Source organism: Perognathus longimembris, chromosome 20 (genome assembly GCF_023159225.1).
Source record: "Perognathus longimembris pacificus isolate PPM17 chromosome 20, ASM2315922v1, whole genome shotgun sequence".
Taxonomy (NCBI): domain Eukaryota; kingdom Metazoa; phylum Chordata; class Mammalia; order Rodentia; family Heteromyidae; genus Perognathus; species Perognathus longimembris.
The window spans coordinates 23,972,642-23,983,466 of record NC_063180.1 but is presented as its reverse complement, the minus strand read 5'-3'; the positions used below and the strand labels follow the sequence as shown (position 1 = coordinate 23,983,466).

The following is a 10,825-nucleotide window of genomic DNA, read 5'->3' as shown; positions in this document are numbered from 1 at the left end:
TCTGATGGCAGAAGAAGGTACAGAGTTTATATGGCTATCATGGATGCCATCTCCATCCATCTCCACGAAGTGATGGATCAAGAGTACAAAAGTTACAGACTTTTCTTTCAGGACTGGCTTTGAACCATAATCCTCTGGATCTTGGTCTTCCATGAGGCCCTTCTCTTGAGTCTAATTTGTAACACTCTGCTTATGGGTGTTTACAGTTTGAATTTGTGTATGAAAGATGTTAGTATTGGGATAAGTTAGGATAGGTCAGGTTAGTTTGGGTGGGGTTGGATTAAATTAGGTTGGGTTGTGTTATATTAGGTTAGGTTGGGTGGGTTAAGTTAGGCTGAGTTGGCTAACATTGGGTTGATGTGTATTGGATTGGTTGGGTTGTGTTAAATTAGGTTAAGTTAGGCTGAGTTGGATTGTATTGTGCTAGTTGTGTTGGGTTAGGTTAAGTTGGGTTGTGTTTGGCTAAATTGGGTTGGGTTAAATTGGTCTGGGTTGTATTAGGTTAGGTTAAGTTGAGTTAGATTGGGTTAATTCAGTTGAGTTAGGTTGAGTTGAATTAGGTTAACTTGGGTTGAGTTGGGTTAAGTTGGGTTGGGTTAAATTGAGTTGGGCTGGATTGGGTTAGATTAGGTTCAGTTAGATTGGGTTAATTGGGTTGTTTAGGTTTGGTTAAGTTGGGTTGGGGTTTGGTAAATTTGGCTTGAGCTGGAGTTGTCATTTTGGCAATGGATTGGATCATGTCCAGTTGGGGTGAACTGAGTTTTATACAATTGAGCTGAGTGCATTGTGATGAGTGAGGAGAGTTGGGTTGATTGGTGTGGGGTTGGCTTTGGTAAGTTGAATTGGGTTGGGTTGAACTGGGCTGGGGCTGAGTTGTGGATGTGGACAGCCGTAGAGGTAGGACCCAGGGCCTAGGACTTCCTCCCTCAGGCTGAGACTTGTCTCTCCACACCAATAGAGAGATACAGCTCAGACTCCAATCAAGAAGATTCCACCCTTTTACTCCAGTCCTCCTGGCCTCCCCTTGTTAGTATCTGCACACACTCTGCTCTTGCTCCTCATCCTAGGTAATTGTGAAGAAGACATCGTGAGGCTCTCATGCAGCTGGAGCACACAATCTAGTTTTGCAGAAACAACCAGAATTACCCAGCTATTGGGAACCTAGGACACTATATTTCAAGATGCGGTGAAAAGACAAAGGCCTCATATTTTGATTCTGCGAGATGAAGGGAGCCAGATATCTCACAGCTTCGGGGCCGTATTTGAGGGGACACAAGGCCGCCAGGAAGCAGGGTGCTTTGTTCCTGGGTCTCCCTGCACAGTCTCTGTCCGCAGAAGCAAGTGCTCTGTCCCACTGAGGCTTTGCCTCTGGCAGTCTCCAGTGTGAAGCAGGCCCTGGAGACACCAGGTGTGCCTCATTTTTTATGCCCTTCATGCCACTGATGCCCAAGGGGGGTGTCCACACCCAGAACCATGGGCAGAGCCTTGCCAGCTTCTGCGTGACCAGGGCAGCAGAGGAGGGGCCCATGAAGGATAAAAGCTTTTAAAAAGTCTTCCCAGCTCTCAGCTCAGCACCCGGCTGCCTGTGGACGCCGCCATGGCCATGCAGGTGCTGGTCCTGTGCTGGGCTCTGTCCCTGGGGAGGTCAGGTAAGGAGGGAAAAGGGAGGAGGAACGAGAAGGCTCCCTGTGGTCTTGCTGCCCGGGTCATCCGGAAGCCTACCCCTCTCCTGCCCACCTCCCCAGCCTAGTCCTCCAGCCCACCCGCAGTGTCAGGCACTTCCCTCGCTCCCTCAGGCTCACCTGGAAATCCTTTCCTAGTCTTGCCATGTGCTAGAACCTTCACAGTCCCTATTGCATCGCCAGGCCCCAGCTTTCTTCCTACTTGCCATGGAACTTTCTCCTTTCCCTATGTAAGAGTTGGACTCCAACAATGATTCCCTCTGTTCAGAGGAATATTCTAGAACCCAGAGTATCCCTGAAGTCCTTGGTGGACCCGGCCCATGGCTCTTGAGGGGAGTCACAGGAATTGAGGAATTCCCATGTCACCATGGTAACTTCGGCGGTCCTGCTCAGCCTTCAACCCTATCCTGAACTTGGAGTCCATTCAGAACCTTAAAATCGCACCCCACAACCTCTGGCAAATCCCTGCCTTCCCCACCACAAGCCCTCCCCATTGAGCCAAGTGGCCATCACAGGCCCATCTTCCCAGAAGCCCTCGCTCTACCCCCTGACCTCATGCCACAGCACAGGCCCCTCTCCTGGGCCCCCTGACCAGTCCCCTGTCTGCAGGCGCCACACCCCACATCCAGTCCAGGATTGTCAGAGGCTGGGAATGCCTGGAACACTCCCAGCCATGGCAGGTGGTTCTAGTCCACTCTGGCAAGATCAAGTGTGGGGGAGTCCTGGTGAACCCCCAGTGGGTACTTACGGCAGCCCACTGCATCCAAGAGTGAGTAGGACCTGGGAAAGGAGGCCTGTCTACCTCAGGGGAATAAACAGCTGGCTTTGTCCCTGGATAGCCTCCACAGGGGCTGGCACCAGAGGGAGAGGCTGGGCAGAGCCCCGTGGCCTAGGAGAGGCAGAAATGGACCAGGACCCACAGCTGCCTGGGTCTCACTATGTCTCTCCTCCTTGCTACTCTCTAGGTCCCTTGGTGTCTGGCTCTGCGTGTGTCTTCCTACCGCTGACCTTCAGACTGTCTCTCTTCCCTTCTCCATCTCAGTATCTCCCATCTCTCTGTCTGTGTCTGTGTCTCCAAGCTGTGTATCTACATGTGGCCGTCCCTGCATCTACCTCCCCTCTGCGTCTCTGCCCACCTACCTCCCTCTGGGTCTGTTTCACTTCTCCTTCTCCAGCTCTACTGGCCAGATTCCCATAATGGGACAAAGAGGGACTCCAGAGAAAAGAATAAAGGTCCCCAGGGGAGCCTGGAGGTGCTGTAGCTGGGTGGGAGCAACTGAGGAAGGAGGAAGAAGAGAGGAGTAGGGCACTGGAGGGGGGGATCCCACCTTGGACTTCAGCCCTGCATGCTGGGAAGTCTCAGCCCAGTCCCAGGTGCAGCTGGGCAGCTCAGGCCCTGCTCCTCCTCCCCTCACTCCTCCCCTTCCTCCCTTGCCTTGCTCTTCTCTTCCCTTCTCCTCCTGTGTCTCTCACATGCCCTCAGCCTTGTCTCCTCAACCCCCTCCTTCCTGCTCCCTGGCATCCCACTGTCCCCCTCTGTCTCTCATCCTCCACCCCTGCACCTCTGTTTATCTCTGTGTGCCTTTCACACCCTTCCCTTCCTGCCCCCGCACTGACTCGATTTCCCCAGTTGTGTCTTTCGTTTCCCCCTCCCTCTGTTTCTCATTCACTGCTTCTCTCTTTGGGGTCCCTCTACACCTGGCTCCTCCTCCATCCTCACCCCCTCCATCAATTTCCCTCAGCAATTACACTGCCTGGCTGGGTGGCACCAACCTGCTTGACATTGCAGAAAAGGGTCAGTGCATCCCTGTCAATGCCAGCTTCCCGCACCCACAATACAACATGAGCCTGGTGAATGACCACACTCCGGGCCACGGCAAAGACCCCAGCCACGACCTGATGCTGCTGCGCCTGCTGCACCCCGCCAAGATGACCGGCGGGGTGCAGTTCCTGGAACTGCCGCTCTTTAGGCTGGCAGAGGGGACCACGTGCACTACTTCGGGTTGGGGCAGCGTCAAGCAAGGCCCAGGGACATGTAAGCACCACCAGGACCGTTGCACACAGGTGGGGGGCTGAGAGACAAAACAGCCATGGATGCTCACAGCCCTTTTCCTCCCCGCCCTGCAGATGTGCAAACGTACAAACTGCACTGCGCAAAGCTGGAGATCCTCAGTAACAAGTGGTGCAGGCACATCTACAGCAAGAAGGTGACGGACACCATGATCTGCGCAGGAGGCCTCCAGAAGGAGGTCGGAGGCCCCTGCATGGTAGGCTGCTGTCCTCTGGCTGGAGGCTGCAAAGCAGGGTTCAGAGAATCTGGCTGCAGGGGGTTCCCTCCTCTCAGCTTCGCCCCTCATGTCCTCAGCACCCCTCCAGATCCCTGGGCACCCCTCACTGCCCCGCCCCTCCACCCAGCATGTCACCAGGGCTAGCCACACACCCAGTGCTCTCCCAGATCCTGCCTAGATGGCAGAGATGGCTTCTCACGTAGGGGTATCTGTTCTGGGGGCATAGAAACAGAGAGCTCACCACGGACATGGGGGGTCAGGGGTGACAGTTAAGGCGCAGGGGAGGAGGAAAGCAGTGGCAAGGAGGTGAGAGGAGCCTACAGCTGACTCAGGTGAGCACCGGGAGAAGCACAGGGAACCGCAGGGAAAAGGACCAGAGGGCAAGGGGCAGCCGAGGCCTGTGTGGCTGGGACAGGGAGCAGGATGAGAAGGAGCAGCGAGGGCAGAAGGGCTTTTCCTCTGGTGAGTAGGGGCAGGCGCAGGGCAAGGCCTGGCTCTGGGCTCACAGGTGCCCTCTGGTGGTGATGTGGGGACCAGACTGTGGGGAGGGGGACAGGGCTGACCTAGCTCCCCCAACCCTGATGAAGCTGGGTTGTTTTTGTTTGTTCGGGTTGGGGGGGGGGGTTGGTCATGGGGCTTCAACTCATGGCCTCAGCACTGTCTCCGAGCTCTTTTTTGCTCAAGGCTAGCGCTCTACCACTTTGAGCCACAGCATCACTTGCGGTTTTCTCATGGTTAATTGGAGATCAGAGTCACACAGACTTTCCCTCCCAGGCTGGCTTTGAAACTAGACTCTCAGATTTCAGCCCCTTGAGTAGCCCCTTACAGGTGTGAGCCACTGACACCCACTAGGAGCTGGGTTTTGACATCTCCTCCCAATGACCAGGACCCCTGCCAGAACCCATCTTCTTCCTCTGTCTGAGAGCTAGGCTGGCTGGAAGAGCCTAGACAAATTCTCTCTTCCCCCACCCAGGGTGACTCTGGGGGGCCGTTGGTCTGCAATGGTGTGATCCAAGGGGTGGCATCCTGGGGCCTCTCCAGGTGTGGTGTCTTTGGCTATCCGAGCATCTTCACCCGAGTGCAATCCTATATGAAGTGGATCGTGGACACCATGGCAGCCAATCTCTGATGCCCACATTGCCTGCTCCACCATTAAAATAGAATGTAGCAAATTCTGTTGTCCTCTGGTGTGTGGGTGTGTGTCTGTGTCCTGGCCCTAGGGCTTGAACTCAGGGTCTGAGTGCTGTCCCTGAGCCTTTTTGCTGCAGGAGGGCTGAATAACAGCTGGATGCCCAGCCAGGGATGGGCCTCAAAACTAAAGAATGCACCCACAAATCCTTATGCAGTGTCCCAGGAGGAGAGGGGAAGGAAGAGGAAAGAGAGAGTGTGATGAAGGAAGGGGGAGGGAAGGAGGGAGGGAGGGAGGGAGGGAGGGAGGGAGAGAGGGAGGGAGGGAGGGAGGGAGGGAGGGAGGGAGGGAGGGAGGGAGGGAGGGAGGGAGGGAGGGAGGGAGGGAGAGAGGGAGGCATCTCATCTCAAGCTGATCTGGGAACAACCAAAAATGGAGACAGCAAGAGAGTAGGGACCTTGCAGGGCTGGGAGAGGACCTGAATTCCAGGAGCACAGGGCAGAGGCAGCTGTCAGCTGGGAGAGTTGTGGTCCCGCATCTGGAACCAGGGATCTGCCTGCGGGATCCCTGATCTGCATTCTCTCACAGGACACCGTAAGAAGGGACAGTGGTCATTTCTCCACGAGGAGTCTGAGTGGAAGTTTGCTGTCCCCCTGTCCCTCGGCAGGAAAGCCCACACTGGGATGAGCTGAGTCCCTCGACAGGAGGCAGGACACAGCCCCACCCAGGACCCCACCAAGCTAACTCACAGCCCTGTGTGTCCCAGCCTCGCCCTGATGTCCCCCAGCCTCCTCTCCAGCACATCTCTTCCTCTCCAGCACTCTGTGTTGCCTCCACATCCCCCTTTCCCTTCTCCGGCTCTCCCTCTCTCCGCCCCCCCCCCTTCCCTCTCTCTCCACTCCCATTCAGCACACACAGTCTCCACTGCTCTGTGTCTGGACTGGAGAACACTAGGCAGGGGACTGTGTGGAACCCTAAATTTTTATTATGAGAAAACAGACTTGGAGGACTAGATCCTGGGCATGAGAGTACGAGAACCAGAGGGTTCTGAAAGTTTTAAAGGAATACATGAGAAGATGGAGGATTTGCATCTTGGCCCAGTGGAGTGCGGGGCCCAGGGTATCACAGAGTCCATAGTGCTGGCCACTTGGGGGACATTGGGTCTTGAGGGGTAAAGAATTTACATGAGATTTAGGCACATGAGACCTTGTTTGGGGTGGTCACCCTGGATCTCTCTTTTCAGGCTGTGTTCTTAGATGGAGGATCCCTGAGCCACGAGCTCTTCCCCCCTGGGATTCGTCCAGCTGTATCCACAGAACAAAGAGTCCCGAGTACTCCTCCTCTCTTGGCAAAGCTTTTGGTGGAAGGTGTCCAGGTCTCTGTATCACAAGCAGGACACCAGCCAGCCTCTGGGTGCCAGCCAGGCAGGGGCAGGGTCCCGAGGCAGGGAAGGGCTTATAAGTCTCCTCTGGGAAGTTAATTCAGCTAGGAGCTCGCCTCCTACCTGGACACCTCTGGTCAGCATGTGGTTCCTGGCTCTGGGTGTCGTTCTGTCCCTGGGGGAGACTGGTGAGACAATGGGTCATGGGAGGGAGGTCTGGCTCTCACTTCACCCTTACCCTGTAAGTCCTCTCCCCCCACCCAGCCTCACCCCTCCAACCCACCACCCACCCCAGACCAGGTGCCAGGCTTGCTCTAGTATCTCATGACCATCAATATTGCCAAACCTTCCCCAGCCCTGATTCCCACCCAATTTCCTCCCAGGAACTCCAGAACTTCCTTTTCTTTGCACTACCAGTCACTTCATTAAAAGGGCAAGTTGGGAGTCACCTTTGTCCTTGTGGGGTTCAAAATCTTCCCAGACCACGTGCTAGTGGCTCACACCTGTCATCTGAGCAATTCAGGAAGCTGAGATCTAAGAATCAGGGTTCCAAGCCAGACTGGGCAAGAAAGTCCATGAGACTCTCATCTCCAATTAACTCCCAAAAAGTTGGAAACAGAGCAGGGTCTCAAGTGGGTGGAGCACCAGCCTTGAGCAAAAAATCTAAAGGATAGTGCCCAGGCTCCAAGTTCAAGCTCCAGTAGTGGCACCAAAAAAAAATAAAATCATCCCAGGACTTCCCTTAATCCTGCCAAGTCTGCTGTCCTTCCCCATGCCTGTGAGATTCTTAATTAACATTGGCTTGGAACTTAGCATCTGGCTTCCAGTCCCACCTCTTAGAGAACCCAGATTCTGCCAAGCACTTGCATCTTCCCAGAGCCATGAGAGCCACCAAAATCACAGCCCCCCTCAGCTGGCCACAAGACTGCTCCAGATCCTTTACTACTTCACTAACTGCCAGGCTGTAATCCCAGCCCCCGAGAAACTGAGGCAGGAGGCTCATGAGTTCAAGGCCAACCTGGACCATACAGCATAACAAAACTCCTACACAGCCTCCCCTGCCTGTGTCCTGGATGCTTACATCCTCCCCGCAAAAAAATCTTTCTTTGTGGATTGCATATCTTTAGTTTCTAGATTTCTCTGCCTCCCAGGACATACAACTTCCCATGCCAGTCCCCAAGTCACCCAAATGACCTGACGTGAGGCCCAATTCCAGCACCAGATGTTGTCTCGGTATCTCCCACCCTGCTCCCAGCTCTGCTCTCAAAATACAAAGCCTCTCTCCTGGGAGCAGCCAGAAACCCACAAACCCAGGCAACCATGCAAATTCTGGGTCCTTTCCAGCACCCTTTGTCCACAACCCAGGAATTGCCACCTTGGTCCCCCTCTCCTGTATCCCTCCAAACACACAGCTCTTCTCCTGGCCCAGTCCCCCCAATCCCACTGCCAACCCTGCCAACTCTGGACCCCCTTCTGCAGGTGCCGGGCCCTTCATCCAGTCCCGAGTCATAGGAGGCTGGGAGTGTAAGAGGCATTCTCAGCCCTGGCAAGTGGCTGTGTCTCACCATGGTTTGCCAACTTGTGGGGGGGTCTTGTTGCACCCCCAATGGGTGCTCACAGCCGCCCACTGCATCAAAGAGTGAGTAGAAGGCTGGGGACATGGCTCAGTAGTACAGCACATCCCCAAGAGTCCCCCCAAAAGGGACTAGAACCAAAGGACCTACAGGAATAAGAGTTGGCAGTTCCCCTGGATGAGCTCATGCAAAACTGGGGTGAGAGGGGCTGGGGATATGGCCTAGTGGCAAGAGTGCTTGCCTTGTATACATGAAGCCCTGGGTTCAATTCCCCAGCACCACATATACAGAAAACAGCCAGAAGTAGCGCTGTGGCTCAAGTGGCAGAGTGCTAGCCTTGAGCAAAAGGAAGCCAGGGACAGTGCTCAGGCCCTGAGTCCAAGCCCCAGGACTGGCAAAAAAAAAAAAAAAAAAAAAAAAAACCTGGGGTGAGAGAGGGAAAGAGTGGGGAGGCAATGGGCCAGGTGGTCCAGGAATAGGCCTAGCTGGATCTCCAGGTCCCTGGGTCTCTGGGTGTGTCTTCAGCACTGTATTTTGGTCTATGCCCCCCTTTTAGGTCTCCATCTCTCCATCTCTACCATCTCTGGATGTCTCTGTGTCTCATCTCGATCTCTGAACAGGTCTTGGCATCTCTGTGGTCATCTATCACTGTGTGTCTCTGTCTCTCTCCGTCTCTGTCTCTCTCTCTCCCCCTTCCCCCTCCCCTCCTATTCATCTTCCATATCTGCTGACTACACTCCCAGCCCCCAGGGCACCCCTAAGAAAAGGATAGGATGTCCCCCAACTGTGTGAGAGGGAAGTTTTACCTCTCCCCCACCACCAAACCCTTCTGTCCACCCTGGTGAGCCCAGGGGAGCCTGGAAAGGCTGGAACTTGGTGGGAGCAACTGAGGGTGGAGGAAAAAGAGGAAGGAAGGAGAAGTAGGTGCAGAAGGAAGGAGGAGAAGGGGTGCTGGAGGACAGGACTGGCCTTGGGCTTCAGGCCAAGTCCTACCTGCTGGGAAGCCCTCAGCCCAGTTCCAGCTGTGGCTGGGCGGCCCAAGCCCTGGCCCTCCTTCCCACACCCCTCCCCTCCCTGCCTAGTCCTGCTCTTCCCTTCCTTTCCTCTCTGTCTCTCTCATGGCCTCTACCTTGCCTCCTTCTTACCTCCCTCCTTCCTGCTTCCTGGCTTCCCACTGCCCCCCTCTGCCTCACCCTCCCCCTTCACCTCTGTTCTCTGTTTATCTCTGTATGTGTGTGCCTTTCACACCTTTCCTTTCTGGTTACCCCCCTGGCTGACTTGATTTCCCCAGATGTGTCCTTCCCCTCCCTGCGTCTCACTGTCTCTCCCTGGACTCTCCTGGCACCCTCTGCCCCATCTCCCCTCCCTTCCCTCACCCCTTCTCCTCCTCCCAGCACTAGCCAGGTCTGGTTGGGTCGTCACAACCTGTTTGAGGATGAAGACTCGGCTCAGTACCTCACAGTCAGACACAGGTTTCCACACCCACTGTACGACTTGACCCTCCTGGAGGACGAAAACCAGGGCTTGGACTCCGACCAAAGCCACGACCTGATGCTGCTCCACCTGTCAGAGCCTGCCAACCTCACCGACACTGTTCAGGTCCTGGGCCTGCCCACCGAGGAGCCCACGCTGGGGAGCACCTGCTTCACCTCAGGGTGGGGCAGAATCCATTCCCAACAATGTATGCCTGCCCCAGACCCGGCCACCTAGATCCTGCAACACTGGGATGGGAGGAAGAGGATGGGGGGCACCCAGGGAGGGCGGGGCTGGTGGCAAAGGGCGGGGCCGCTGAGCGGGCAGGGCTGGTGATGAGGGACCTGCCCCATGAGGGGCGAGGCCATTGAGGGGGCAGGGCTTGTAGGGAGCAGGGTGGGGGCGTCGGTGAGGGGTTGGAGGCAGATGAGAGGGCCTGGGCTGGTGGAAAGGGTGGAGGTCGCAGTGAGTATGGCTAGTGATGAGGGTGGGACAAATGATAAGGGGCGGGGCTAGTGATGAAGGAAGGGTGGGATCAATGGGGAGGGGCTGGTGGGTGTGGCCTGGAAGTGGGCGGGGCCTGAAGTTCAGGGAAGGTCTGTGGGTCCCAGGAGTCCACACTGCAGCCATCCTTCTCTCTGGCCCTCAGCCTTGTTCCCCAGGGCCCTGCAGTGCGTAGACCTCAGCCTCATGTCCAACAGAATGTGTGAAGGGATCTATTCGGGGAAGGTGACGAAGTTCATGCTGTGTGCTGGGCGCTTGAAAGGCGGCAAGGACACCTGTGTGGTGAGCCAGGCCCCTCTCCCAACACCCAGCCCATAATCTTGAGGGGAACAGAGTGAGGGCACCCTCATTCTTGACTGGGACCTGAGGCCACCCCACCATCTTGGAGTAGGTGCTATCCGGGGGAACTCACCCCCTCTCCCCCAGGTCCCCGTCCCCCTGCACCCTCCCTCACCTCACCTCACCTCCTTCCTTCCAGCCACTGCCTCTCTTTTGTAACTCACTCCTTCTGGAACTGAGCTCTGGAAACATATACCCAGGTGATCTGCCAGGTCTGACAGATGGGGTTCCCTGGGTAGATACTGGGGCTCACCTCCTCTGTCTCTGTCTCTTTGACCCTCAGGGTGACTCAGGGGGCCCGCTCATCTGTGATGGCATGCTTCAAGGTATCACATCATGGGGTGGCAACCCCTGTGCCTTGCCCAAACAGCCTGCCCTGTACACCAAGCTGATGTACTACCGCAAGTGGATCAAGGAAGTCATGATGGCCAATCCCTGAGGGACCTTGCTGGGCC

The 10,825-nt window shown here is 55.7% G+C and overlaps 2 protein-coding genes across 2 annotated transcripts; both read left to right on the top strand.

Annotated features, from left to right (window-relative positions):
* The first annotated feature begins 1,597 nt into the window (after positions 1–1,597).
* LOC125368107 (kallikrein-1-like) lies at positions 1,598–5,099 on the top strand. The gene is made up of 5 exons (XM_048368963.1): positions 1,598–1,649; positions 2,292–2,451; positions 3,425–3,717; positions 3,810–3,949; positions 4,944–5,099. Exons 1-5 carry the CDS (start codon positions 1,598–1,600, stop codon positions 5,097–5,099), a joined length of 801 nt encoding a protein of 266 aa, XP_048224920.1.
* A 1,523-nt stretch (positions 5,100–6,622) lies between these two features.
* On the top strand, positions 6,623–10,809 carry LOC125338543 (kallikrein-2-like). The gene is made up of 5 exons (XM_048329392.1): positions 6,623–6,668; positions 7,960–8,119; positions 9,449–9,735; positions 10,177–10,313; positions 10,654–10,809. Exons 1-5 carry the CDS (start codon positions 6,623–6,625, stop codon positions 10,807–10,809), a joined length of 786 nt encoding a protein of 261 aa, XP_048185349.1.
* The last annotated feature ends 16 nt before the right edge of the window (positions 10,810–10,825 follow it).